Consider the following 23,817-nt stretch of genomic DNA (forward strand, 5'->3'; position numbering starts at 1 on the left):
AACTGTATACAGCCAACAATAAAGTAAGAGTTGGTACGAAAATTTCCATCCTCCCCAAAAGAGATTCATTAAAAGAAAGTTACTTGGTTGCCTTCTGTTTGCAACAACTCCTGTTTTTCTTCCGGATTTCTTTTCTGTTCAAATCTTTGAATAAATTCACAGTCTTCACCTGAAATCATCTGACCTCTGAAAAACAAAACATGAAACCGTAAGTAACTTGAACAGTAAATTGGAAATAACTGTACTGAGTTCACATGGCAGGGTTTTGTTAGTAGGGGACTGCTTGGGTGGCTCCTATGAGAAGACACCAGAAGTGGCCCCCATGTCAGACAGAGCCAGTTCCAGCCAGCTCCAGGACAGACCCACTGCTGGCCAAACCTGAGCCACTCAGTAATGAGAGCAGCACCTCTGTGATAACATATTTAAGGAATAAGAACTGCAACAGCAGCCATGAGAGAGGACCGAGAATATGTGGAAGAAACAACTCTGCAGACTGCCAGACCAGCGCACAAGGAGGGAGAGGAGGTTATCCACATGCCAGAGCACAGATTCCCCTGCAGCCTGTGGTGAAGACCACGGTGAGGCAGCTGTCCCCCTGCAGCCCATGGAGGTCCTAGGCGGAGCAGAGATCCACCTGCAGTCCACGGAGGACCCCCATGCCAGAGCAGGGAGATGTGCCTTACAGGAAACCTGCATGGACTGCAGTTTTCTTGCAGGACCTGTGACCTCAAGGGTGATGTATTGGTGGAGCAGTCCATCCCTGAAAGACTGGAATCTGCAGAAAGGATCCATGTTGGATGAGTTTGTGAATGAGCACAACTCATGGATTAGACACCTCAGGATGGAGCAGGGGAAGAGAGGAACAGCAGAGACTGTTACGAACTGACCACAGCCTCCACACTTCATTCCCCTACACCAACTCAAAACAAGGAGGCAGAGAAATTGGAATGAAGTTGAGCCTGGGAAGAAGGGAGAGGGTGAGGGGTGGTTTTTAGATTTTTTCCTATTTTTCATTAACCTACTTGATTTATCAGCAATAAATTAATTTCATTTCACCAAGCAGAGAGAGACTGTTTTGCCCATGATGGTAAGTGGTCAGTGATCTCCCTATCCTTACACCTCAGCCCCAGAGCAAAATTTTCTCATGTATTTTCCCCTGTTCTTTTGATGGAACAAGTGTGTCCTGTCCTGATGGGCACCTGGTGACCAGTGAATGTCAACCCACCATACAAACCTTGTTTTCTTCATCTTGAGCTATCATAGAATCATAAAATGGTTTGGTTTAGAAGCAACCGAAGGTCATCTGACTCCAACCTCTGCCATGGGCAGGGATGTCACTTACAAGATCAGATTGCTCAGGGCCCAATCCAGTGTGGCCTTGAACACCTCCAAGGATAAAGCAGCCACAACTCTCTGGGCAACCTGTTCCACTGCGTCACCAACCTTACAATGCAGAATTTCTTTTTAACATCTAATCTAATAAAACTTGCCCTGTTTCAGTTTAAAACCACCGCCCTTTGTTCTGTCACTATATGCTCGTCCAAAAAGTCTCTCTCCTTCCTTTTCATAAGTGCTGTTAAGGTGTTGGAAGGTCTCCCCAAAGCCTTCTCTTCTCCAGGCTGAAAAACCCCAGCTCTCTCAGCCTGTTTTTGCAAGAGAGGTGCTCCAGTCCTCTAACCATCTTTGTGGCCCTTTTCTGGACCTGCTCCAACAGTTTCATGTCTTTCTTGTGCTGAGGACCCCAGAGCTGAATGCAGCATGTCAGGTGGGGTCTTGCGAGGGCAGAGTAGAGGGGATACAGTATCAACCATATCACTTTACCAATGCTGTATCCCACAATAAATGGAAAGGGCTCCTTTCTGCAAAGGGTCTCATGGAAAAGAATTTAAAACTAATGGTGGAATAATCTCTCAAAAGTCTTCCCTATGCATCACCTCTGAAAAACATTCTCTAAATAGTTTTTAAACTTCCAGGGGCTGAATGCAATGTCAATGGTAAGAACTGAAATACGTACTGCTATCATGTTATGCCAAAATTGTAATACATAACATGAATAACAGTCTAATCCGACCAAGAAATAAGTGCTGAAAAACGAAATTAATTGTTACTTTAAGTTTGCCATAAGCACTGAAGAAAACTGTAAGGAGAACAGAAATCATGGTTCCTAATTTATTTTTAGCTTTCACTAATTACATTTTGAGTTTTTCCTGGCAGTTTAAAAACTGATATGCATGCAAGTTCATCCAAACACATAGCAAGGGGGCTTGATATAGTGAACTGCTGTGGACACCTATAAGCCACCATATGTCTACTCAATCTTCTCTTCAACTTAATATTCAAGTAGTTACTGCCATCATCAGTGCTATTTCAGAAAGCTGTTGACACAGCTGAAGAGTCAGACTTGCAGAAAACTACTGGGGTTTTTTTATAATACAAAACTTCACATCACAAGGAATAAAAAACTTGTCAAAATAGTACAGTCAGGTACTCTTCAGGTAAGAAAACTAATTTTAAATTAAGTAGTCCTAAACATATCCAAGATTTTAATAGGTGACTAGCTTTACTAGGTAATACCAGGAGGGCTGCAGAAAAGAAGAAAATCATGCAAATCATCTATACAAAAGTCACAGGGGATGAAAGCATTAGACATTCCTGCTTCAGTTATTTCCAAGACTAACCTCCCCTTAACATTTCCACTGAATGAAACGCCTCTTCCACTTTGCAAAGCTATGTAGCATGGACTCTTCACCCATCTCTTCCATATTCAAGGTCAGTATTCAGATGTTCCATGACTAGAGATTACATTAAAATCATTGTAAATTTTACTGGAAGTGTTCACTTATTTTTTTAACTGGATCACCTGGATTCTTGAAATAGAGAAATAAGACCTACAGTGTGCTCTTTTCTTTCCTCTTATTTAAATGATTATGTCTTGAGTTTGGCCTCATCACAGAGCCATCTTTTACCTATCTACTATGCAAGCAAACAACAGAAGTAGTCCGGTGCCATGTGTGCTATTCCAGTATTCCCACTGCTTAGTTAGAGATATCTTCATATGCACTGAGGAAAGGCAATCAAGATTTATTAGACAGAAGATTCATAAAGCCAGTGGCAGGGTAGTCCTTGCTCAACTTCTGCTAAAACTTAACTAATTATAAATGAATTATATGTGATTAGCCAATGATGACCATGCTGCTACCATGCCTTTTAGACTGACCTAGGTTCTTTCTTGCCTATTAAGGATGAATTTGAATAGTTATAGAAAGATGTGGACAATTCATCTGCCACAAATACCACATTTAAAGACCCATAACAAGAGGTCTCTTTTGCTTCAAATAATGCTGACCAAGCCAGGGACTCATGGATCATACTGATACAAAAGTAACAAGATAAGCTGCTTGTTTATAAGAATATTGCCATTTATGAAACACTTCAAAGATGACATAAGATGAACCCTTAATTTTCAGCTTTAATGTTGGAGAAAGCCTCAGCCCATGAAGACAGATGCTTCTTTACAGTCAAGCTATTAGAAGAGGTCTGCCAACTGCAAAGGAAAAAAGCTTTCAAGCTTTCGCTTTTATCCTACATTAGGCCACAGGAAAAAAAAGAAAAAAAAGATGTGGGGATTGATATTGCTATGAGAAAAAGAAGACATTAAGATTTACTCTTTATTGCTTTGTTATCACCATTCAAAAAGACATCTTCCAACCCATACAAAACATTACAAGGGATCTGACAGCTTTTTAAACAAGCTTTTAATATTTTATGAAGGAACTCATACATCTGATTAATAGTTTTAGTAATTTCAAATGCATCTATTTCCATTCACCTCATTTTAAAATTGAAATAACTGATTATACAGTAAACCTTAAACAGTGGCACAAAGAGAAGAAAAACCAACCAAAAAACATTTGAAAGTGCAGAGCAGCCTCAGACAGCTGATACTGGGTCCCATGATGCTATTACACATTTTCCTTATCCCCTGTTCAAAGCAACAGAAATTTCCCTGCACCCTCTAGCAAACAAGCAACCAAAGCCTCCCTCCATCCTTCTTCCTAACAGCCATTTAATTTGTTATTTTCCAGGATGTGTCTACAGTCTTTTGCCAAGATAGAAGTCACTTTGAGCTTCAGCTGTGTCTTGGTTTCAGCTGGGATGGTTAATATTCTTCCCAGTAGCTGGTACAATTCTGTGTTCTAGATCTAGTACGAATCCTTTATTTTTATTCTTTTTTTCCTCTTCCTTTTCTGTCCTATTAAAGTATCTTTATCTCAACATATGAATTTTCCCTTTTTTTTTTTCTCCTGTCTGAGTATATCAGGTTTAGGCCAAGAACCCTGTAAGTGCCTTTCAAAGCTCTGTGCCTGAGATACCAGGACCTGCCTTTGAGAGCACTCGCTACAGGAGACAAAACAAACTCTAAGATTTAGAAAGCATGAATTTGCAAGACCACAATTTTTAAATCCTCCTGACCTCTCAATATGATTCAGAAGCTTGTGATTCCTTCTTTTAATTATGCATTTCCTCCAGCAACTCCTGTTCCTTTTTTGTTTGTTTGAATGATTTAACAAAAGGCACTCTGGAGGTTAGGGTATTTTTGTTTGGTTTTTACCTTGTTTTGGGTTTTTAATATAAAAAAATGACTATGTCTGCAGCAAATATGAAGCTCATATGAAGCCTTCATGTCAAGGCATAATTTCTTTTATCCAGATATCTACGGTACTTTGCATGTACCTAGAGACACTAAATTTATCTAACTGCTCAACAGTTTTAGCACTACAAAATTAAAACAGTAAACAGACTGAACGGACTCTACAAGACTCAACCAGATTAAAAAAAAAAAAACAAACAAACAACAAAAAAAAACAGAAAACCACCCCCCCACACTACAAATTAAGAAACTTCTATATTTCTTCTAAGACAAGACTGACTTTTAAAGTCCGAGGTATTTAACCTGCTTTAGAAGGTTTCTCCACCCCAGGAAAATACAATATATATTTTAGCATCAGAATTCACAAACATGCATGTGAAGTATTTGAAAACACACAGGAAACGGTGTACAAATCATCCACCAGATATCTCATCTGATTAAATAAAAAGTATGGTCAAATGCTGTGTATCTAGAAAACCTACAGTGCAGTAAGATGCAAGTTAAACTCTGAAACTAGTTCATTTTTCCACAGAACTCATTTATTACCCTAAGAAAGCCAACCCAAACCAAACCTGCTTCAAACAAGCCAACACACCTGGCATTCCAACACCCTGAGGCAATTGCTGAGAGCAAGCACACAGTGTACAACAGCGACTGCACTTCCAACTCACAGAGGGCATCAGCACCTCTAAACTGCTGCAAGTCTCAAGATCCTAAGGCAGCAAAGTCCATACAGAACTAATGGCCTCAACTACATTTAGTTTCCAGAACACAGGCAGACCTACACATCACCTTCCACTGTTGCAAGCTTTGTTACTTTCTTCTCCCTCAGACACAGACCCTAGCTGGAATCCAATACAAAGAAAGGATAAATTTTAGCACCAGAAAACAAATTATCTTTTTCTACAGCCTAGTTTTGTAAGGAGCAGTGAACACACTGGCAAGCTGATAATATATACAATTGTCATATCTAAGTATTTCACTTTTACACCAACAGTATACAGAAAAAACATCAGAAGTCAGCAGTTGTGTGTTAGTGTAGTTTGATATTTAGTTTACAGTGACAACCTTCAGAGATGGAATAAACACTATGTCAGTTAATCTTCAGCTTGAATTGCCTCTACAAGAAAAGCCAGGGTTGTAAAGTCTGACCAACTACTAGTAAGCCATTTTGCTTTTGCACTGAAGGACAGAGAAAGCAGGAAAAAACTTCAGAATGCCCTTCTGTGTGACCCAAACTCCAATGCCATAGCAAGTGATGCAATCTTTAAAGCACCATTATACACATGCAACTGCCACAGCCAGAGGGGAAAGAAATTTCATCAGAATTTCTTGTGAAGTTCTTTGACTTCAACTACATAGTATTTATATAGTTGAAGAAACTATAGATAGTATCTATCTCTAGTTGAAGGAGCATAAATTATGTCACACCTGAGTTGCTGTGTTAACTTAGGAGAAACAAAAGTATTTCCTCTAATTTAAGAACATCTGATGACTTGAAGTAATGCCTTCATATATTTACATGCAAATTTACCACAGTAAGTGCACAGACTGCCAGAATAAGGAGCTCAAAAGAGAACCGTCCTTCCAAGCACTTGATTTTCCTTCTGCTCTACAAACCAGACCAAAGCAAACCACTCTGACCTGCCTCTATCAGGTGCATCAAAGAAAGTAGTTTCCACTCATTTAATAATGTGTTTCATTCCAGAAATGAATCAATATAGCTGCACTGACCGACTTTCCAAGAAATCCCTTAAAGCTCAGCCTCAAAGACACCATCACATCCAAACCTGTCCATTGTAAAACGGACATGTCCTAAACAAGGTATGAGTTTACTTCCTTTGGAAGCACCAAAAGTTCTGCTGATGTTTTCCAATAATTAATTATAAGGAAACTCATCAGCCAAAGAGCTAGTTATCTTCAAGATGTTCCACAATCCCTCTGGAACCATTTAAGTCAATCCCTGAAGCCAACTTAGCCAGACAGCCAGGCTGTTATCAGTAAATACAAGACAAAAAGATGACATTTATTTCAGAGCAGTAAAGAGAGCACACTGTTATTGACATACAAAGGGCACCAAGCATCAAAAAGTCTCACTCCTCCTCTCACAGGATCACAAACAACAAGCCAGGTGCACTACAGTAGCCGCCAAATCCTAGCTAATTCAAAGAGAGGAAATATTCTTCTTTGATAGATTCCAGAACAAAACAAAGCCAAATTCTACAGGTAAAATCTGAAAAAGAACCCTGCCTTCTGGTCAAAAGAAGTTATATAAAAATTTGCTGCCAGATTTACAAACAAAACTCCCTGTTTCTTATATTCCACCAGAGAAAGATAATCCCAAGAATGAATGACATTTTTTAACAGCAGACCAAATAGTCAAACAAATAATACTATATAAATGCAATTCCTTTTCAAATAGAACCATCCCCTTGATGCCTTTTCCTGGTCTTAAAATCAAGACACAGTTAGAAGGGGAAAAGGGATTTTACCTTGGTATTTATTTTAAGGATCCTTAGGTGTACACGTCCAGGTCATATGCATCGAGATGCACCCCGCCGAGTCTATCTATGTATCCCCCTCCCCAACATTGGGTATATCATTATAGGTTTTACTAATTAGCACATCTATCAAAGATTCCCCAATGAGAGGCTCAAGTGAGTCCCCCTCCCCAAGGAACCTTCCCCTGGATGGTTCTATCTTGGTTTACAGAATGTGTTCTGGAGAGGACCTTGGGGTCTGGGGCACACTGATCTCTGGCTACGAAGCTTCTAAAATGTTTAGTCTCTTAGCTTGACAAACAAGTCCAAGAATGTAGGCAATAAGCACTAGGAATACAGAAGTTGTAAAAAGGTATAACAGGGGTATAAAAGAAAAGGCAAAAATCTTCATGGCATCACCGTATATTAACAAAAGCAATAGATTTTTCTCACCAGCCCTACAGAACCACTAGAGAAGCAGTGAAAGACTCTCATATTCACTTCCATGAACAGTGAACAACTGTACTCCCACTTTCATCCTGAGTAAGTGCAAACAAGCTCTTCACTGTCACTAGGACAGCACAGGAACAGCTGTTCAGGTATCCTTGGGACACACTTCCTATCAGGTAAGAGGGCACAAAGTAACAGCAAAAGCCCCTTATATTGTTTGAAAAGTGCTTGGGAGCTGCCACTGTCAGGTTACCACTCCAGCTTTTCTCTTTTGCTTGCAAAGCCACTGAGTACCACACTATACACTGACTAGTGAAAGTCTGCTTCTTGTTCCCTTTACCTACCTCACCCATAAACCTTTTCCTTAGCTTGTCCCTATGTCCTCTTAGGACAATATTTCTCTCACTTCTCCTCGTGCCATCATATCCATGCCAAAGGAAACTCTAAGCTTGCCTGGAACAGCAGCACAGCTTTCCCCACACTGAAGTATTTGTTTCAGCCTGCTCCCCAATTTACCTGTTTCAGCTGTCCTCCAGAATTATTCTTTCTTTACTTAACATACAGCTTATTTTCCTGGACTACTACTCCAGTTTTGCTAGCACAATTTGTATTCCCACAAAAAGCACTTCAGCAATAGACATACCATAACTACACTTAAGACAATGATTACTGTAAACTCTTCTTAATTAGCAGTCCTCTAATAAGGCTAAAACTGAGACTGGTGTTTGAATTATGAGGAAAAAACCCAGACAGTTTTACCACACATTTGTGCAAACCTATACTATTTGCTATTACAGCATTCAGTTCACAAAAGTAGTTCCCCTTCTGGTAAAAAAGACTGCAGAAACTTTTCCACATTTAACATAGACATTTCCCAACTACTTCCACACAGACAGAACATTCTCCACTGCAACGTAATGCTCCACTGTGTCTAACACTTAAGAGGGCAAAAGAATGTGGAAAGTTTTTACTTACTGGAGATACGACTGCCAGTTTACTTTGTTTGCCCGAACTTCAGCAGCTTTGGCAGCAATGATGTTTGTTGGGACAGCAGCATCTACAGCACCTCGGATATCCATCTTGACCGATAATTAAAATGTACCTAGAAATGCAAGTCAGACTTGAGGCCTCTTATTAAACAGCAGAGTATTTGTTCAATAGTTTAAAGAAATAAAAAGAAAAATCTGTTTCCAGGTGTCCCATTTATTAACACTGTGCTAGGCAGTTTCTGAAAAATCAAAAGTTTTATAAAGCATTTAAAACGTGGCTTATTGGAAACAAACAAAAATAAGCCATACCTACACACTCAACTGTAACCAATCACAAGTTCGCTAAAATAAAAGACATAGACTGTTACTAAACAATTCCCAGTCTGGTGAATCCTTAAACAATGAAATTAAGTTATTTGAATTAAAGTGGCTCTTCTGCAACACCCAAGTAGCCCTACAGATAAGAGAAGCTGTCTTCTTTCCAAATCATGTTTCCAGGGTTAAAATTCAGGGCATATCCTCCCTACCCCCCCACATTAGGACTGATTTACTTCAGGTGTTTGTCTAGGAGTATTAGAAACATGCAAACTACAACTTCAGGAAAAAAACCAAGATGTATATAAATTAAAACCATGCTACACAGACTAACAAGAAAACCAAGATCGTTAGTGTACAGAAAGCAAACTGAAAAATAAATATGAACAGCTGCTCTTCATCAGGATATATCACATAACCAGTCAGTGACCTTCACCACTTCTTTCCCCTTCCTTTATGGTCTTAATCTCCACTCGGCTTTGATGCCAAAACAAGAAGTGTGTTTGCAGAGATTTCAGACCCAGCCAGAGCTGGAGTTCCTTACAACCTAAACTGCACCCAGCCTCTCCATGCAGCCTATTTCTGGACTGTTCTGGCGCTCCTTACAGAGAAAGCAAGAGCAAACTGGCACATTCAGGCCCATGCCTGGCAAGCACACCTCGCTTGTATGACTAAAGGAAAACACAGTTCTAACAAAAGGAAGAAAAAAATGAGGAACTATCCTGGGCAAACAGAGCAGGAAAAATGTCCTCACTTTGAAACCACTTCTATGAGCAGACACGCACACAGACGGCATCATTATGTCCTTCAATGACCACTGAAGGTTTCCAGGCTCTTACTGACCCACGCAGAGCCATTTAAACACTGCCCGAGGGCAGAGTAGGTAACAGCGGTTTCAGGAGCTGCAGTTACGCCGAAGAAGGCGACAGGCGCCTGGGACAGCGAGAAACCAGGCACGGTCCTGCCGCTCCCTGCACAGGCTCACCGGCACGGCCGCCTCCCGAGGGGCCCGGCAGAGCCCAGACCCTCGGGGAAGCAGCGGAGCCGTCTGCACCCCCGGGCCCGCCAGAGCCCCCGTGAGACGCCGTGCGGCGGCACATCCCGACCCCAGGACCCACCCCGCCAGGGCCCGGGGCAGCTCTCACTCACCGCAGGGGCGCGCCGGCGGCGGGGGCCGCGCAGAGAGGGAGTGAGAGAAGGAAAAAGAGCGAGAGGAGGCCGCGGGCACCCCCGGACAGCACCGCGCACCCGACGGCCCCGGCGCTGCCGCTGTCATGTGACGCCGTTCACGTGAGCGCGACGGCGGCCTGCGCGGGACATCCCGCCCCGCCCGCGCCTGCCCGCGGCCACTCGTGGGACTGCGGGGCTGTGCCGGCGTAGCCGTGTACACGTATTTAGAGCGCATAAATATACACGTTTATATACCTACACATATCGTAGAGCTGTAGGATGGCTTGGGTTGGAAGGGACCTTTAAGATCGTTTGATTCCAACCCTCCGTAGGCGCAGCCCAGGACAGGGTTGGCTTTCTGGGCTGTGAGTGCACACTGCTGGGTCGTGTTGATCGTCTTGTCAACCAACACCCCCAAGTCCTTTGCCTCAGAGCTGCCCTCAGCCCATTCTCTGCCCAGCCTCTGTTTGTTCTTGGGGTTGCCCTGATGCACATGGAAGACCCGTGTATACGTATATGATTTTATAGAGGGGATCTAATCCCGTACTGGGAAGACAGGCTAAAGCACGTTCCCACAGGTGCCCACCTGTGCTATTGGCTGGCAAGAAATGGCTCCGCGTTTGCAAAGAGACAGCGCGAGTGTGGCTGGGAAGGGCTGAGAGGGTCCCCTCGGCGCTGCCCCCCAGGACAAGCTCCTCCTGGCTCCCGGGAAGATCCCTGTGCCTCTCCCCTGCACCCCACACGGGTGAGGGGCCGCCGAGCTCGGGCGGGAGCCATGGGAGGTCAAAGGGCTGGGGAGATGGCGGGCAGTGGGCCTGGCGCTGAAATGCCTCCTTGAGCTCTTCATTGTTTTTCCAGGACCCAGCATTTTCTTGCTTTCTGCCTCCCGTGCTGCAATGGAAATGCAGAGGTTGCTCTTTCCTGCAACTGGGAAGCAGGCAGGTGTTCCTGGGGCCCTGTGCCTGGCTGCCTGTGGTGGCTGTGCTGTGCTGTGCCAGCCCTCAGTCTGCTGTGTCACAGCTCCAGGGTGGGCATCAGGGTCACACCATTTACTTCCTCCCAAGTCTTATCTCAATGGAAAATACACCCTGCACAACTCCTTTGTTTTTTTAGAAAGTATCTTATATATGTTGCACTTTGCCTCTGCAGGCAAAAGGTGCAGGAAGCTTTAGACTAAAAGCCCAAATGTTTCAGAACCTACGGGCTTAAACTTCCATGTTTCTGAGAAAAAAATACTTCATTGCATTCAGTTGCTGAGTGAGGTTTTCCAGTCATGCTGTGCTGAAGTGCCAGAAATGATCCTGATAAGTCATTCTGCTAACATATAAGGAGAAAACAAAAATAATCAGGGTTTTGTGTGAGCAGATCAAGACAGCCAATGTAAACTGGCTTAGAGCTGGTCTACTGCTAACTTAATTTTTCTAGACTCTGTATTTTCCATTTAGAGGATACACTGTTCTTTAAATTATGCCTAGCCAGTATCTCAATAGGTGGGGTTTTTTTTAAATCAAGGACAGTTGTCGTTACTGTGCCACCGATTTGTACTTCCTCCATGGAGTTTTTCTTTTAAAATGTGTCATCCTTCATACCACAAAAAAACTGTTGGTTTCTTCGTAACACAAGCAAAAATCCCAGGTACAGTCCAAGTAACAGCATTTGCATTTCTTTATGCTTCATCAGAAGAAAGCTCCCTAAGCCCTGTGCACACTCTGTGTCATCTAGTCTGTAATAAATACATCCATTAACGTGATTCTGTGGATTACCAAACATGTGAGACTTGAAGATTTAATCTAACAAATGTTTGTTCTTGCACACTGCTTACTTACAGTGATAAGAAATGCTGGCACAACTCCTGATCTCTAGCATAGAAATCTCCATACAATTTTGAATGAAAAATCTGTTACTTTGAAAGTTTATTCGAATCTGATTTTTGCTTCATAGCTGAGAGTTAGAATTTGGCCTTATGTTAACCAGTTCCTCTTTTAAAAAAGGGTTTGTAATTTCTGTCCTCTGGCATTCAGTATTTCCTGCTTCTGCTCTGCCTGTTTATGGCATGCCTCACTTGCCACTCCCTTTGAATCCAGCATCGGGCATCTGGAATAAACATATTCACCTTTTCCACAGTCGTTTCAAATCACGTTACTGATGATGATACATATGGCTCTACCCGTTTTATAAAGAAATCAAAGCCAAAGGTCTTGAAAGATAAACAGAACAAGGTTTGAAGCTTTTTAAATGCAATTTGCATAATGAAGGTATGTGCTGGTTTTGGCTGGGATTTAATTAGTTTTCTTTAAGGTGGCTAATGTGAGTTTTGATATGTTTTGATTTGTGCTGAAAACAGGGATGTTTTCATTACGGCTGAGCAGGACTTGCACAGTGCCAAGGCCTCTTCTGCTTCTCACTCCACTCTACCAGTGAGCAGGCAAACAAGGAGTTTGGGCAAGACACAGCCAGGACAGCGGACCCCAGCTGACCAAGGGGATATCCCACACCATATGGTATCATGCTCAGCATATAGAGCCAGAGGAAGAAGAAAGAAAGGGAGATACTTGGAGTGATAGTGTTTGTTTTCCCAAGTACCTGTTATTCATGATGGAGCCTGACTTTCCTGGGGATGGCTGAACACCTTCATGCCAAAGGGAAGTGGTGATTTAATTCCTTGTTTTGCTTTGCTTTTGCAGCTTTTGCTTTCCCTATTAAACTGTCTTTACCTCAAACCATGAGTTTTCTCACTTTTACTCTTCCATTTCTGTGCATTCCACGGGGGGAAGTGAGCAAGCAGCAGCTTGGTGCTTAGTTGCCAGCTGGGGTTAAATCACAAGAAGGCTTCAAAGGCCTGTGCAGTGATCCTACAAGCTACCATTCAGCCCTCGTCTAGCTAGAGGCACCTCAGGCTTTGCTTCCATGAAACTTCCTTAGTTGTCCCCAGTGATCTGCTTCAACCCCAAACTGTCCCAGCACTGAGAACACTTATGACTTTGTGTGTTCTCTTACCTAGGCCAGGTATGGTATTCTTCCATCTTCACCCTTCCAAGCTCAGTTCAATAGTTTAAGTAAACCCTTGGAAATTGGATCAGCACCTCTTAATGTGCATTTCCAGCTGCCAGTTTTAAGACACAGAGTTGCTCCCTACCATGTGCTCCTATGTCTATCAGGGTAATGTCCTGAATTCTTTCTTAGGCATGCAAAGCCATTTCTTCTGCCACAAAACACCTATTTCAAGGAAATCATCCAAAAAGCTGTAGTCCACTTTGCCCAGCATATTTCTCCCAGCCCTTTAGCACACTTCTGGCTTACCTGAAGAGTTCCACAGTACTCTGTCTGAACCTGAGCACAGGTATGCACAGGACTGTGGTTCTCTCACTTCTAGTTCCTGCTTCCAATATTATTTCAGTGCCTTACTGTAAGCAGGGAATAATAAGTTCATGGTTTCAATTTGGTGCCCAATGTGATCTCTTGTTTAGAATATGCATTAAGTTGTCAGTGGTCTTTTTTTTTATGGCAGACTTTTTTTGCCTAATTCCACTACCTGCAAGAGTCTAGCACCATCCATTCAGCCTGGAGTTTGTCTAAAAGAAGATGGATTGCTATTTGCAGTCAAAATAGCAGCATAATCATTTGTCTATAGAAAAGAAATTTTGAAAGGTATGATTTGGCATATTGAGTTCATCATAAATTGCAGACTCTGGCTTTACTATTCATTTCCCAGACTACAGTAAAAAATATTTCCCTATAACTTTCTGTAACCTTGGAGTGAGGCATAATCGTTGAAAGTATGCAACTACTGAATTAGCAGAAAGGCAAAGAGGGGAGAAATAATTGTAATAGGAGTATTTACATACTCTTCTATGCCATGAAATGGAATAAAGGCAAAACATTAACAAAGAGTCCCTGTAGCTCGGTAAGGGACAGTCATGTCTCACCTCTGCAGGGTTCTTCATGTGTATACACAAGGTGTGTAAGGTGTGGTGAACAACTTTCCTGGGTTTTAAAAGGGAGACCTGTGCACTGATTCACAGCTCGTGAATGAGATACATGCAGCAGAGGGTAGAAAGAAATTAGCAGCTTTCACAGCACAGGAGGGTCTTCAATAGAGTGCAAAAAGCGTCTGGTTGGAGTCTGTTCTGTTCAGCACACTCAGAAATGTTAGAGAAAGGACGTAAATCGTGTAGTGAAAACTTTACTGGTGACAGTGTTACTCCTTTGACAAGTGCACAGTGGGATTGTGAACCACCTTGCCAGAGGATGGTGGGTAAGCTACCAAGATTCACATGTGCTCTTATCCCCCATCTTCAAACACTTGGGCACAGCTGAAAATCTGCACCAGTGCGAGTGCCATGAGGCACTCTCTGTGTGAAGGAACTTCATTGCATTGCAAGGGAAAGCTTTGAGAAAGGAAAGCATTGTATGGTCATTACAGGAGCCTGTCTCGTGTGCCACTACAAGTGCAAGAGGCAATTCTCAGCAGCTAGTACAAACCCATCCTGTGTCATCAGTTTGGAGCATCCCATGGTGCCTTATTCATGCTGGTTGATTCTCTGGATCTAGCTAAAGGTAATGACTGTAAAAGTGCTGTGTGCCTATTTTTTGGCAAGCATCTATCCTTTAGGAGTCAGGTGTGCTAAGCTATTCTTATTTAGCTATTTTTGGTCATCCGTGCACATCAGTGCTTGTCCATTAACTTCTGGCAACGCAACTTCACTTGAAGTTGCTATGTTTAGATGACTTTATTGATGTGTGAAACAGAGTGAAAAGTGAAAAGCACATCAGCATGCAGGAATAAAAGTCGTCAGTTTCCTGGATCACAAAGAATAAGAATGCTCAATAGTTTAATACTAGAAAATTAATGCAGATGAGTCATCCTCACACTAAAACTACAGACAGCTGGATCGTGAGAGTGTTTTTCTGTTCTCCTTTCTTTTTTGTAATAAGAACAATGTATCATTGTCTATCACATATTCTCCAAATTACAGAAGTGTTTTGCACACCTGCTATTTAACCTTTCAGCATTCTGTACATCACCTAGCTTCTGCATGTCTGCACAAGTATTTAACATATGTAGAAGAAAATGCTTTGAAAGTTTATCCAAGCAAAACATGCTTAGAAGGTTAGGAAAATGAACACACTTCTCTAATTCAAAAAATGTTAAAGAATAAATTTTTTTCTCTCCTGTTTAATTGTGGAGGGTTATGGAAGATGCCTTCTTTCATGGAAACAGAAGTGATTTTTCAATATGAGGAGATGTGGAGTACCTCACTAGATGTTTTTCCTGAGTAATTATAGCAAGATTGGCCCATTGTGAACTGGATTTTTACTGCTTCATCTGCCTTTGTTTTCTCCTTTTATTTTATCTTTGTTTTATTGTGTGTGTCATGGTGGGAGAACATTATTTTGTGAGTATCTTTTTTAACAAGTAACTTCTGCTTCCTGCAGCCAGCATGGACTTATGTGACTTCTAGGTCATTGAACTTGGATCATTTTTTCTTTTAAATTAATCATATTCTGGTCCAAAGGATCTGGCAAAGCTAACATGCCACAGTTGTGCATATGTTAGAACAGGCAACCTTCTGATTGCTCCACCACCTCTTTGAAATTAGGTTTTACATGCTCAGGGAAGGAACAACACATAACTTATCTGCAATAGGAGTGGTCTTTTTGAAAGAATAATAAACTAACCTTTTATTGTAATAAATACATATTATATTTTTTCCCCTAGTATAATAGAAAAATGCTGTAATGCCAGAAAATTGGAAGTCAAGGACTGAGCAAAAAGAGGAACAGAAAGGCCAGTGCAATACTGTTTGTAGCCTTGAGAAATAATGCATCTGGGGTTGAAATAGTAGAGTGTATTACTTTAGGGAGGAGGGACAAGTGTCTCATGAACATGCAGTTCTGTATTGAAAGCTGAAGAGTCTCAGAGTCTCCAGCCACTCTTTGAGCCTACAGCATCTCCTTCTCTCACCATCGGTCTCTGTTGCTTTGTGCCAACAGCTTTTATCTGTACAAGGGGGTCCACATGCAGAAGGAAATGTAGAAGGAGTGCTCTTCTCTCAGAAATCACTACAGTACCAGGTGAAGAAAAGCTCATCTCTGGGTAAAAATAAAAAATGTTTAAAAAAAAAGTTTAAAAAAATAATAGTAAAAAAAAAGGAAATGCTGAACTACCCAGTGCTGCTAATGGTAAGCCTGGCTAGAGAGCAGGAAAAAAAAGTTGTTTTCCTAAACCTCAGCAGCAACTCTGCCAAAGTCAACTTATTGCTGGAGCTTATGCTACAGCGTTCTGTGCCGGAGCTTACTGTACTATGACTTCTAGTGCAATCTACCTCGTCAAGCCTCATTGTTCATAGTTTTTCTCCTCAGCATTTACTGGATTTCTCTGAAAAAAGGACAGAAATGTGACCAAGACAGCTCTTCTCACAAGAGGTACTGTGTGGGCAGATGTGTTAGATCTACCTTGTATCTACAATGCTGAGTTGACAAAACTTTGGACTCTTGGTAGAAAAAAAATTGTTGGGTTGGACGTATTTTTCTACTTGAAAAAAGATGTAAACATTAGCAAGTGAACATTGGCAAAAACCTGGCAGCCCTCTATATAGCTAGGAGAAATAATCTATTAATAATCTACCTGGAGCTTTAGTCTTTATAGTTAGTGTGTCTCTATCCTGAGGCACGGCTGCGGCTCGTCTGCTGTTTTCACTGGCACTGCAAGGATTACCAGCAGACCATCTGTTCAGCCAGTGAGGAAAAGCATGTGATTGACAGGTACCACTGACCTAAGACAGACATCTCCATTTGCTGCTGCCTGCAGAGTATAACTGTGTGCTGAGTTCCTTCTTCTTTCAAGTTGTAAATGAAATACATTCACTCTGAGGTGATAACAAGTGTCTCATGGTTGCTACAGCTTGTTTCTCTGACATGTTCAACCACTATGTGCTTGTCTTTCTCCTTTGCAATTTACTAAAACCTACTAAGTTGTAAATCTAATCTCTAAGCTGGCACATGCTGAAGGGATGAGACACTGCAGTTATCTGAGGGCAGATAATCCTGTTTGTCTCCAGAACTGTGGAGGCTGCAGGAAGAACTGGCAAGCTGCAAGAGGCCCAGACATTTGTCCATCAGTGTAAGGACAAGCAATCTTTATGTTGTTATCATTCAGCCCAATGTCTGGGATTTGGTTTAGCTTCATCATTAAGTATAAGTGGTGCTTTTCCAAGAAAGTTCATCGTAAAATTTGATTCAGGAACAGCCTTTTTATTTCTCAATGTGGAGGCAAGTTGTGCTCTACTTCAGGACTCACAGCTACCATGCAGACAACTGTCAAGCAAAGGAGAACCTCCAAAATGAAGACGAAGCAGATATTAAAGCTGCACAGTGGATTTTCAAGGTAAGAAAAAAAATGCAGGATTGGTTATTTAAATGTCCTGTAGGAGGGGGTGAAAGGGTGTATATGGAAAGGAGGAGAAACAAAACATGAATGTCATGAATAATATCCATAGACTGTTTATCACCAAGATATCACTATTCACTTAGTTTTCATTTAATTCTGAGCCTCATCCCCTGTCCTCTATTCCTCAGTGTGCTGCAACCACAGTGACAAAGGAGGTGGTGATCCACCTTCCCACTGTTTTGCTTTCAAAGAACGTATTAAACACATCCATCTAACTCACAAAAATTATTCATATTTTGTGAAGCTAATCCATTACTAGAAGGGTGAGGGAAAATATGTTACTTCATGATGTTTAGACACTGAAGAAGTCTGCAGTTTTTACTGATACTATGTCAGATAATTTTTATTGATAGTTGACAAAAGAAGATACGCCAAAGAAATCAAACACAGCATAATACTGAAGTTCATTAGGGAGTTACAGTAAATCCGCTTTAGTGAACCTGTTGAGTATTCCTCAATTAAAAACAACAGCCTTGTATCTTGTAGATTTTTTCAAAAGCCTGAAAACTGCCTGAGGGGTGAACTGATATTATTTATGGGGAGAAGCACACTCCTATGCAGCACAGCAAGAGAGACAAATGCAAGAAACTGTACCTTATTAAAGCTTTGGGGCAAAAGTGGTGCACCCTGGTGCATGATAGGGAAAACAATGTCATAGCAAAGTCCTGCACTCTTGGAACCACAAAAGTTGTCTTTTTTCAACTTAGAACCAGCATAGAGAGGGGCAGCAGGCATGCAGTTGAGTTCATTGGCTGGGTTGGTGAAAGCCAAGACAGGGGAAGAAGCCATTCCCAATTCCACATCTGCCTTACAAAGATTCAAGTTAAAGCTAGAATTGACCTCTCCATTTCCATAGCCAAAGAATATCCATTTCCAAGAGGGCATTTCATCAGAAATCCTAAATTACTTTCTTTGGTTTTGCTGAGAGGAAATGCTCAGCCTGCTTTGATACTATCAGAAAACTGTTTCTGATAATTAACAAAGTACACTCTATTCAGAATTTCATGTCATTCTGTCTTGTTATCTAGCTTGTTATGGCACATGAACCTGGGGACTTTCTGACCCTCTTGAAGGCAAAAGGGTTTTTTTCATAGGCCCAGTGGCTCCTGAAGTTAACCACTGACAGTCATAGTTTCTGAAACCCAGATACTGAGTTCTTCATAACTCATGTCCCCAGTTATTTCTCATTTAGGCATCCTTTGATTCACTCCAGGTGAATTGTTCCCTTCAGCTTGCTGATTGCTCTTGCAGACATCACCTGAATTTGTAGTTTGTTGCTGAGGCTCTGAGAACATGGTGCACAGGACTGAGTCAGCAACCTCACAGAGGACAACTTATTATCTCTCTGTACTGCAAAGGTTTTATCTACAGAGGGACATAAATGCCGCTGGAAGGCTCAGAGCCAGCTACTGCTACTGTTCCTTTAACAGCAACTTCCCTTCTCCTGCTTGCTATCTGTCCCATGTACTTCGTTTAGTGCTTTTATTTCTAAATGCTGCAGCTCTGCTGGTGTGGCTCTCATCTCTGGTACCAGAGACTGCTGGGTCTGCCCAGGAGATGCTCTGTAACCACTTCCTGAGCTCAGCTGAGTTGAAATTGCTGTGATATGGAAGCTCAGGTATGAGGCTGCATTCTCTGGGGGTACATGCTCCAAAACTTCCTAAACCGTATCAGCAAATGATCCTTTCACAAATGTAATGTAAGCAATGTTACTGTAGTTAATGAGTCTACAAGGACTGTGTTAGTGATAGAAAGTTAGAAAACTTACCCACCTAGAAGTGTCTACAGCCCCAAGGCTGGGGAACTAAAATAAATTGCAGCTTTACTTTACATGGGAGGGAAATGCCTTTCCCTTATATTGATAGGGAACCATGGCACAGAGGGTTTACATTATTTCCTAGTAGTATTTAGGAAAATAACTTGGAGTTCATAAGGTTCAAGACCAGGTTATCACTTACATATCCAGAATGGAGGAGATCACATTAAAACTTTTTTTTTTTTTTAAGTAATTCCTGGTGGCACTGAAGTGTACAGAAAGTTCATGTTCTTTTGGTAAAACACTTCTATATGTGGCACTGGTTGCTATAGGGAGATTATGTTCTTAGACCTGTAATTTGTGTGACTGACAGGGTCCTTGATCAGACTGATTCCGCAGTTCTCATTAATTCCCGTGTTCCCTTCCACTTTAGATGAGATTTTGAATTTGATATTTCACAATGTGACCAGTGGCTGCTTCTGAGAGCAAGTTGACATCTAATTCAACATGCCAAAGAGTAAAAAAGCCAAAATATCAAATAAATTTTTCAATAAAAAACCCAACCAACCAAAACCAAAAAACAAAAACAAAACAAGCAAAAAAAAACCCCAACAAAACAAAACACCTAAATATTTTAACAAATGAATATTTAGGCTTATTTTTTCTTGAATGTTCTTTCAAAGAGAAACCGAATTACAGGAGAAATGTTTTTGAAAAGTGGTAGGCAGAGCTTAAAGGCCTCTTAAATTCTCTTCATGACACTTAAATTAACTCAATGAGTTGTTTGTTTCCCATATCCATTTACATTGCTTAAAAAGCCTTTCCCTCTGGCATGTATGCAGCTTGATTTATAAAAGTGTTAAAAAGCAAAAGTGAATAAACTGCTTTTTACCAGTATCAACACAAAGATACAAGGACTTTCTTAACCCAGAGCTAACACAGACACACTCGTGTGCTTCCAAGGAGCTTTTTGCAAGTAAACAAAATAAAATACCCCAGACACATTACACTATATAGGGAGATAGTGCAAGGTTTCAAATATATCACAGTTTTTTTCCTATGGACAAAATTTAGCCAAAAGTCCTGTTCCACAGAGTTCATTGCTATCCCTTCCTCAGAGGATGGTGAGAATGTTCTCCACAGAGCTGCCATATTTAATTCATGTCCAGATTACACCTGGATAGAACCTGTTTCACTTCTATAACATAATTATGATTCCTAAGCATACAGTTCCCAGATTTGGGTTTACATGAATAATACACCTACAGACAGTAAGTGACTGGGGAAGTGCAGATAGGAGAGCAGTGTCAGGGCTCTGAGGGCACTAATAAGTCTTCATGGCCCTGACCAGCCTCAGCTGGGGCCTCCACCTTCACCCATGGACCCAGCAGCTCTATTTAAGTTTATCCCCAAGGGTCTGCTCTCTTGACCTGAGCCTGAAGGAGTGATGGTCTTCAGTCAAGTGACAGACATGTGGTGGAGCCTCCCACCCTTAGGCTGACTTCCTGGCTTGACCTTGGTTGTTCCCTGGCAGTGTGGGCTTGCAGGGTGGTTGTGGGACCTGATCTTAAATCTGATCTGAGGAGATGACCTCCACCTTGCTGTGATACTGTCTTATGATCTGGATCTTTCTTGAATTTGTCTCTATGTTCAGCTTGCCTTGCTCAAGTAGTGGGGGTGGGATGGGGGATCTCTTTGCTTCCAGCTCACCTTCTCTGAGGGAGCAGAAGGTTGTTGTATCCCTGTTGTTCCTAGGGATTCAAGCAGAATCCTTTACAGCTTCTGCTGACCTTTGCCTCAGCTGTAAGGGCTTTCTTTCCACCACAGGGCATGGAGCAGAGAGGCAAAGAAAAGCACAGTGTTAAATGAGAAGGTATGTGCCAAGGAGAGGCAGAGAACAAGTATTAATACTCCTTCAACAATAACCTGTAGGCTGAGGCACCATGATACCCTGGTTATACCAGCATGGATTTTCTGCTTGCCAAGTCCTATCCATTTGAATTCTCTGTAGGGAATCAGGCAGAAATGGAAACGGCCTCAAGCATACTGTCTGAAGGAGCAGCCCCAGGGAAGTGTGGCATCCTTTATCCTTCATCTAGCTGATCTCAGCTCTGCCTGGAGATGTCCAACATTATTCTGTGAACTGCTTGTAATGTGAAAGTCACTCATGACCATGCATAGCTCACCTAAATTATTTGGCGACTGCTTTGAATCATAATTTCTTTGATAAAATAGGAATCCATTCACAAACAACTCCAGAAAGGTCAAAAAATCATAAAAGTTGTGATTTGCAAAGACATGCCAGTTGAATAATTGCACAGCTTTTATCCAAGTACTCCAGTGTCTTCAACTGATGAGTGCTGTCAGTCATTAATTGCTATTACTCTTTACAGTCCCTCTGAAGTCAGATGTTGTCTTCATCTTTTATAAGAGTAGGAAAAGTCCTGATATTAGTAAACCTACTCACTCTTTTCAGTCGATATAATCCCTACCAAGCACATTTTCACGTCAAGAGTGTTTATTTGGTGCAGTATGTTTTTCATACTTAGTCATGGTAGCATTTGTATGTCTGAAAGCTTGTGACTGTCAGAGGGTGTTGAGAACAAACCAAGCAGTAGCTTATACCAAGAGCACACTCCTTCTGTTCTTCTGAACAGGTGTTGTGCGTAGTTAAACAGGCTGAAACATAATTTTGCAGTCACATTTTATCTAACTGAGGTTTGAGATGGGCAGGGGATGCAAACTGTATGGCTGTGGGTTGAACCACTTTCAGATGGAGCCAGCATTCTTTGTGTATGCCAAAATAGTAATTCTTACATGACAGATGTAAAATTTGAGACATGTTTCATGCTCTGTTTTATTCAGGAGCAATGTTTCAAAGGGAGACAGAATTCTGGGAGAGATACGGGAGTGTTATGGGGCATTTAGGACCACTGAATTATGAGCAACTAGTTATAGAGACAACACTTGATGGTACAGTATACTGTTTGATAGGGAAAAGAGTGGGTTTTTTGCCAGATAGTTACAGATTAAGATAATAAAGTAAAATCATATGCACTTAGTTTTAAACATAAGGAAAATTATTTCTAGGACAAGCTGGAGAACATTATCTCTCTGTGATGTTCTCTGGTGGTTAATTTTGTTTTCTGGACATGTATCCTTTATAACAGTAGTGTATCCTGTCCCTGAAGTGCTTTCACTAGTTAAGAAAGGGCTACTCCTGCACATTTTTACAGGCTGTATCAGTCCTTATGAGACCTGCAGTGTTGTCTTGGTTTTGGCTGTAATAAAATTAATTTTCTTCCTAGTAGCTGGTACAGAGCTGTGTTTTGGATTCAATATGAGACTAACATTACTAACAAACTGAAGTTTTAGATGTTGCTAAGCAGTGTTTCCCTAAGTCAAGGACTTTTCCATTTGCCATGTTCTGTCTGTGAGCAGGTGCACAAAAAGCTGGGAGGGAGCAGGGCCAGGAGAACTGACCCAAACTGGCCAAAGGGACATTCCATACCATAGGGTGTCATGCCCAGTATATAAACTGGGAACAGTTGGCCAGGAGAGGCCGATTCAGCTCTGTGGGTCCTGCTGGGAGCAGTGGAGGAGCACGGTGTGCTGTGATGGGGCACCCTTCAGCAGACCTAGCCTTGAAAGACATGCAGTGAGTCACTGGCTTCGCTTTTGTCAGTGGATGGGACTCATTTTCACCACTTGCTGGCTACGCCTGGGCAGCCTTGCAGAGATATTTCATGTTGGGTTTGGGGTTTTCTTCCCATATTTCCTCCAGATGTCCATAGTAAACTAGTCTGCTCCAAGCAGCTCAAACTATTAAATATAACTCCTTTTAAAACATTATCTTTTAATCCTTAGTATTATGCGTGAAAGTAAGAACAGATGAATGTGGCTTAAGCAAGAACTATTCTATCAGACAGAAAAAGTTGTGGGTTTTTACTGTGGGGGTGGTGGGACAGGTTGCCTAGAGAGATTTTGAAGTCTCCATCCTCAGAGAAATCCAAATCCTGCTCAGCACAGATCTAGGAAGCCTGAGGAGCAGGAGGCAGGACTAGACAATATGCGGAGGCAGGACTAGACACTATGCAGAGGACCCCTTCCAATCTCAACTCTTCTTTGAAACAAAAAGCTCTTCAAGGAGTCTTTCTTTTTAAACTGTTTTGTAATTATATGGCATAATAATATTTTTAATTCATAAATTCTTTTTTTTTTGCATCCAGAAACACTTTTCAGCAAATAGCTGGCTGTATTGCTCAGCATTGTCTGTGAGCTAATAATAGCTGCATAGACAGCAATCAGAGGGCATTCTTTTGTAAAAGTGGTCAAAATAATAATGTACTACACATTAATGGGTGGGCTACTTGCACATTAATGGTGTGCAAATTTTCTAGTCCTCATAGATAATTTTTACTAATTTGCAATATTGTGTTTTTCTAATTTAGTGATTTACGTATTTTACTATTGAATAGTCCTAAAGCTTCATTTTCACATGTCCACCTTTGAAATGGGAAAAATGAAGATTCCTGGGCTGATTAAGATACTACTGT

General features: G+C 41.5%; 2 protein-coding genes across 3 annotated transcripts in view; one reads left to right on the forward strand and one right to left on the reverse strand.

Moving 5' to 3' along the window:
- The window catches only part of ATP6V1H (ATPase H+ transporting V1 subunit H), a 50,269-nt gene extending 40,114 nt beyond the window's left edge, over positions 1–10,155 (reverse strand). For both annotated transcript variants that reach the window (XM_069004740.1, XM_069004741.1), the window contains exons 1-3: positions 10,035–10,155; positions 8,557–8,683; positions 84–186 (exon numbers count right to left, since the gene is read on the reverse strand). In XM_069004740.1, coding sequence (XP_068860841.1) covers positions 84–186; positions 8,557–8,660 — 207 coding nt within the window. In that variant the 5' untranslated portion in view covers positions 8,661–8,683; positions 10,035–10,155. The remainder of the gene's footprint in view (positions 1–83; positions 187–8,556; positions 8,684–10,034) is intronic.
- A 7,164-nt stretch (positions 10,156–17,319) lies between these two features.
- RGS20 (regulator of G protein signaling 20) overlaps positions 17,320–23,817 on the forward strand; it is a 34,668-nt gene continuing 28,170 nt past the window's right edge. Inside the window, exon 1 of the mRNA XM_069005968.1 lies at positions 17,320–17,442. Within this exon, the coding sequence (XP_068862069.1) occupies positions 17,320–17,442 (123 nt within the window). The remainder of the gene's footprint in view (positions 17,443–23,817) is intronic.

The sequence above is a fragment of the Aphelocoma coerulescens genome, chromosome 2, assembly GCF_041296385.1.
Source record: "Aphelocoma coerulescens isolate FSJ_1873_10779 chromosome 2, UR_Acoe_1.0, whole genome shotgun sequence".
Lineage (NCBI taxonomy): Eukaryota > Metazoa > Chordata > Aves > Passeriformes > Corvidae > Aphelocoma > Aphelocoma coerulescens.